Source organism: Dipodomys spectabilis, unplaced genomic scaffold, assembly GCF_019054845.1.
Source record: "Dipodomys spectabilis isolate Male_0828 unplaced genomic scaffold, ASM1905484v1 ptg000051l, whole genome shotgun sequence".
NCBI lineage: Eukaryota > Metazoa > Chordata > Mammalia > Rodentia > Heteromyidae > Dipodomys > Dipodomys spectabilis.
The window spans coordinates 2,072,655-2,078,654 of NW_024870728.1; the positions used below are offsets into that span (position 1 = coordinate 2,072,655).

The 6,000-nt window shown below is 48.5% G+C and overlaps 1 protein-coding gene across 2 annotated transcripts in view; it reads left to right on the plus strand.

Moving 5' to 3' along the window:
• Positions 1 to 3,875, plus strand: part of Pde6d (phosphodiesterase 6D) — a 48,626-nt gene extending 44,751 nt beyond the window's left edge. For both annotated transcript variants that reach the window (XM_042679046.1, XM_042679047.1), the window contains exons 3-5: positions 205 to 330; positions 1,164 to 1,269; positions 3,298 to 3,875. In XM_042679046.1, the coding sequence (XP_042534980.1) occupies positions 205 to 330; positions 1,164 to 1,269; positions 3,298 to 3,379 (314 nt within the window). In that variant the 3' untranslated portion in view covers positions 3,380 to 3,875. The remainder of the gene's footprint in view (positions 1 to 204; positions 331 to 1,163; positions 1,270 to 3,297) is intronic.
• The last annotated feature ends 2,125 nt before the right edge of the window (positions 3,876 to 6,000 follow it).

A 6,000-nucleotide genomic window follows, 5' to 3' on the forward strand; every position in this document is an offset into this window, starting at 1 on the left:
TTTGGCCACAGGCCAGACACAGCGGACCCCCCTCCCCTCCCCCAGGCCTTCTGCCTTCCCTTGGGTAACGGGGTTACCCTGGCCTTATCTGAAACGTAACGTGTGCAGCCCGCTCAAAATCAGCCACAAGAGACTCAGAAACCCAAACAGTGCAGTCACGTGAATTTCACTTAGCATGGCTCCAACCTATCTTTTCTCTTCCAGCCCGTGTACCCAAGAAAATCCTCAAGTGCAAGGCAGTGTCTCGAGAATTGAACTTTTCTTCAGCCGAGCAAATGGAAAAGTTCCGCCTGGAACAAAAAGTTTACTTCAAAGGGCAATGCCTAGAAGGTGCTCCATTGCCTGCCGCACCCTGTGGCAGGGCTGAGGGGGGCGGACGAGCGGCCGGGCAGCCAGGCAGTTTGCAATAGGATTCCTACACTCTGCAACGTGGGGACCCCCAGTGAAAACAAACTACAACAGGGCCAGCCAGGACAAGGGCCTTGGAGGACTGGGACCCTGGGGGCCCTGGTGGCACCCTGATGCTGTGGAGGAGGATGCAGAGGAAGCAGCCGCAGTCAGGCCTGAGGAACGTCCTCAGCCCCCTTCCCGAGCTCTGGCATGTCAGAAAAGAGATCTCGTAGGCACCTTAGACCTAAGGTTCCAAGTGCAAAGGCCCACCTCTGCTTAAGTTCACATCCATGACACTCCTGAGACTGTACCCCATATACTATGCTGCTGCTTAGACCTCACCTGCTAGACTCCCTAAAAAGTAAGGCTCTAGCTGGGCACTGGTGGCTCCTAGATACTCAGGAGGCCGAGATCTGAGGATCCAGGTTTGAAGCCAGCCTAGGCAGGAAAATCCATGAGACTCATCTCTAATGAGCCACAAAAAGCCAGAAGTGGAGCTGTGATTCAAGTGGTAGAGCACTTGCCTTGAGCACAAAAGTTCAGGGCTAGTAGTGCCCACTCCCCAAGTTTAAGCTCCAGGACCAGCAAACAAAAACAAAAAACTAGGCTCCGGTGTGAGCTGGAGCTGCTGGAGGAGGCTTCATGTACTTTCTTTTGCCTCTGGCCTGGTAGATGCCTGACAGCTTCCTTGCCCTAAAGTGGGGGACAAATAGTCCTTTAGGACTTAGGCATGTATGGGGTGCCAGCTCACTGGCTCTTCCTTCTTTCTTCAGAATGGTTCTTCGAGTTTGGCTTTGTGATCCCTAACTCCACGAACACCTGGCAGTCCCTGATAGAGGCCGCACCCGAGTCTCAGATGATGCCAGCCAGCGTCCTAACGTGAGTGAGGCCCCTGGAAACTGTGGGGTGTGTCTCAAAGCAGTCATGCCAGACAGATGGGACTCTGGGTCTCATCCAGGGGCCAGGAATAAGGGAGAAATAGGACAGGAATACACAAGGGTGTCACAGGTGACAGGCTACTGATTTCTGTCCTGTGAAGAAGGCAACATGACAGAGCAGAATCAAAGTTCTGATTAGGCTGGGTACCTGTAATTCTAGCTACACAAGAGGCTGATACCTGAGAATCACTGTTCAAAGCCAGCCTGGGCAGGCAAGTTCTTAAGACTCTTATCTCCAATAAACCACCAGAAAACCGGAAGTGGTGCTTTGGCTCAAGTGGTAGCTTGCTAGCCTTGAGCTGAAGAGCTGAGGGACAGCACGCAGGCCCAGCGTTCAAGCCCCATGACCAACCAAAAAAATAATAAATGAATAAATAAATAAAAATAAAAATAGCTGGGCGCTGGTGGCTCACACCTGTGACCCTAGCTATTCAGAAGACTGAGGTCTGAGGATTGCAATTCAAAGCCAACCCGGGCAGAAAAATCTGTGAGACTCTTATCGCCAATAAGCCACCAGAAAACTGGAAGTGGCACTACGGCTCAAGTGGTAGAGAGCTAGCCTTGAGCTGAAGAGCTGAGGGACAGCGCCCAGGCCTAAAGTTCAAGCCACACTGGCAAAGAAATAAATGACGGTTATCTCCAATTAATTACTTAAAAGCTGGAAGTGGAGCTGTAGCTCAACTAGTAGAGTGCCAGCCTTGAGCCAAAAGCTCAGGAACAGTATCCAGGCCCTGAGTTTTAAGCCCCAGGCCCAGCACCAAATAAATAAAAGTTTAGATTAGATCATGTTTTAAATTCCCAGTGCAGGGGCTGGGAAGGTGGCTCAGTGGTAGAGTGCTTGCCTTGCATGCATGAGGCCCTGGGTTCGATTCCTCAGCACCACATAAGCAAAAAGAAAAAAGCCGGAAGTGGAGTTGTGGTTCAAGTGGTAGAGCGCTAGCCTTGAGCTGAAAAGCTGAGGGACAGTGCCCAGGCCCAGAGTTCAGGTCCCACGACCAGACCCCCAAAAAAATTTAAATTCCCAGTGTACCTTACCTGCCATCTTGAGTGATATAATACCTTACCTTTCTGAACCTTTAGTGTTTCATCTCTCCAGTAAGAATGAACAAATCCCTCAAGAAGTAAAGATAAAATGAGACCACGTGGAAGGGAACTGGCAGAAAGTATACACTGCTTCTCCTGGCTGCTGACCCCTAGTATTTCTGTATTATCTGGATCACCTTAACAGTCTGCCACGGTCCTTTTTGTGACTCAGAATGTAATTTTGGTTACAAGTTCTCAGAAACTGTTTTAAGCTGCACTTGTAGCTCACACCTGTAGCTCACACCTATTGGAATGAGATCTGGGAGCTAGAGGCTCAAGCCAACCTTGGGAGAAATTTGCTAGACTCTTATCTCCAAAATAGCCAGGGAAAAGTGGGGCTGGAAGTATGGTTCAAGTGGTGGAGCACCAGCTAAACAAGCCAGCCAAGCCAAAAACAACAACAGTGTTTTTGCCCCAAATCAAGGTAGGCCAGACTCAGCTGTTCTTTGAAAGGTGCCTACCTTGACTAGCAGCCTAAGCTCTGCGCGAGTCCATGTGTAGGCCAGCCAGAAATCCGTGGGATCTGGTTCTCTACCACTCATACAGGGCGCTCTACCAAGGGCGGTAGTGTACTCAGAAGATAGTCTGGTTTCTCGGCTCGATGGGGACACACTCATCCTGTAAGTGAAGTGCTATGTAAACACCTCACCCATATAGACAAAAGATGTCCCTGTGTAGCTCAGGCTGGCCTTGAACTTGTGATCTTCCTGCCTCAGCTTCCAGTGCTGAGATTATATGCCCAACTCTGGACCAGAATTTCAGTGGCCCCAGCTACGGCTCTAGCTGGAGCCTCAGCCTGGCCAAGGACCAGGACAGGAAGCACCTGCGGAGCAGGGCCCGCCCCTTCCGGTTTCCAGGGCTCACCCTCCTGTCTTCTTTCCCGCAGGGGGAACGTCATCATAGAGACAAAGTTTTTTGATGACGATCTTCTTGTAAGCACATCCAAAGTGAGGCTTTTCTACGTCTGAGAGAAGAACGTCTGTGCACTTCAGGAATTTGGGGTTTGGGGGGGAGGAAAAACTGTTTACTTTTTTCCTCCACACATTTGATTTTTGACACTTCACCCAATTCTGTCGCCGCAGACCTGCCTATGGCCGCCGGGGACCAGCTCTGTATAGGTAACCAGATGGCTTCTTTTCTCCTAAACTGCCATCTTCCGTTGACCAGACAAAACTCCCAACCCCAGACCAGGGCAGGGGACGCGCCTCTACTCCTTCCTGGTGCAAACGTGGGAGCAAACGCATACCACGAGCCCACACTGCACACGCCCCTTGCCGCCGCCTCCCTGGGCCCTGCAGGCTTCCTTTGGCCCCTGGTTTTGGAAAACTTCCCGTTCCTGACCCATGTTTAGTTACTTTTCCTACCATTTCTATTTCATACATTCTCATACATTTACCTTGTAAAATAGACTATGATATTATTATTACATAATGTAATTAAAATATTGCTACAGTCTTTAGCATGGCACTGCTTCCATTTCTCTCCTTTTTTTCTGGAATGAACCTGTCTGTGAGGGAAGAAGTATTGTTGGCCAGGTACCAGTGGCTCACACCTGTAATCCTAGCTACTCAGGAGGCTGAGATCTGAGGATCACGATTCTAAGCTGGGTCAGGAAAGTCCATGAAACTCTTTTCTCCATTTAACCACTAGAAAACCAAAAGTAACTCTGTAGCTCAAAGTGGTAGAGCACTAGGCTTGAGCAAAAAAGTTTAGGGACAGAGCTTCAGCCTTGAGTTCAAGCCCCACAACCAGCAAAAAAAAACAAAAAAAACACATTTGTCACATAGTAAGACTTCAACTCCATTTTACTCCAGAGAAGGACCAATATCTCTTCTTCCTGAGTGGCTTGGTTGCTGCTTCCCAGAAATGTACTTTATGAGAAAGAACGATGGGGAAGCACCAGGCCGGGGCAGGCTAGACAGCTTTTAGGCCGTGGTCAGAGGAAGCCAGGGTGGGTGACACGAATCCATCTGTAGCACTCTCAGGCCTGTCAGAGAGCATCAAGTGGATTTCAAATATCAGAGAATATCAAATGCTTAGGACCCTAACCTCTGGGCTGCTGTAGCTTTCATGGTCCTTCATTCAATGCCAACAATTACAAGTCCTCTGAGAACCAGTGTCATGACTCATGCCTGTAATTCCACTCAAGTGGTAGAAGTAGAAGGATTTCAGACCAATACCAGTTCTGGCAAAGTGGGAGATCCTATCTGAAATTTAAGAAATGAAAGTAAAAGGAGTAGGGCGTGGTTCAAGTGGTAGAGCATTTGCTTAGCTTGCTTAGAAAGCATAAGGTCCTGCTGGACACACAAGCCTGTCATCCTAGCTACTCAGGAGGCTGAGATCTGAGGATCCAGTGCAAAACCAGCCCAGGGAAGAAAAGTCCCTGTGAGACTCTTCCTGTCCTACCTAGCTTTGAATCCTGACACTCAAATCTCAGCCTCCTGGTTAGCTAGGAACACAGGTGTGAGCCACCAGTGCTGGCTTCCAAAAGCGTTTTAAAGCCACGCAAGAGCAGTTCAGAGCACTGGTAATCCTCGAACCTGGAGAGGCTGAGGTTGGAAAGATCACAGTTTGAGTCTAGCCAGGATGGAAATCCTCTCAACTGAGAACGAAACTACTTTTTAAGTATAAAAAATTAGCCAGGCCCTGGTGGCTAACATCTGTGCTACTCAGGAGACTGAGATCTGAGATAAAGGTTCGAAGCCATCCTGGACAGGAAAATCAGTGAGATACTTATCTTCAGTTAACCACCAAAGAGCCAGAAGTGGAGCTGTGGCTCAAATATTAGAGTGCTAGCCTTGTGTACAAAAATTCAGAGAGAGGAATAGCACCGAATGAATGAATGAATGAATGGTCAAAATTTGAAATTTGTTGTTGTTGTTATTGGTCACAGGGCTTAAACTCTGCACTCTTCAGCTCAAGACTAGCGCTCTACCACTTGAACCACAGCACCACTTCCATTTTTCTGGTGGTTTATTGGAGATAAGACTCACAGATAGCTGGGCACGGGTGGTTCCTGTCTGTAATCCTAGCTACTCAGGAGGCTGAGATCCGAGGATCATGGTTCCAAGCTAGCCTGGGCAGGAAAGTCCGTGAGACTCTTATCTCCAATAAACCACTAGAAAAGCGGAAGTGGTGCTGTAGCTCCAGTGTTAGAGCGCTCACCTTGAGCTGAAGAGCGCAGGCCCCACAACTGACAAAAAAAGAATCTCACAGACTTCCCTGCCCAGGCTGGCTTTGAACTTCAATCCACAGATCTCAGCCTCCAGAGAAGCTAGGATTACAGGTGTGAACCACCAGCACCCAGCTTGATTTATTTTTATTTTTATTTATTTATTTATTTGTCGGTTGTGGGCTTGAACTCTGGGTCTGGGCACTGTCTCTCAGTATTTCAGCTCAAGGCTAGTGCTCTACCACTTAAGCAATAGCACAACTTCCAGTTTTTTCTGTATATGTAGTGCTGAGGAATCAAACCCTGGCCTCATGCATGCAAGGCAAGCACTCTACCACTGAGCCACCTTCCCAGTCCCTTAGCTTGAATTAAAAAAAAAAAAAAAAAAGGGTGAAAATCAGTTTACTCTTGCTCTCT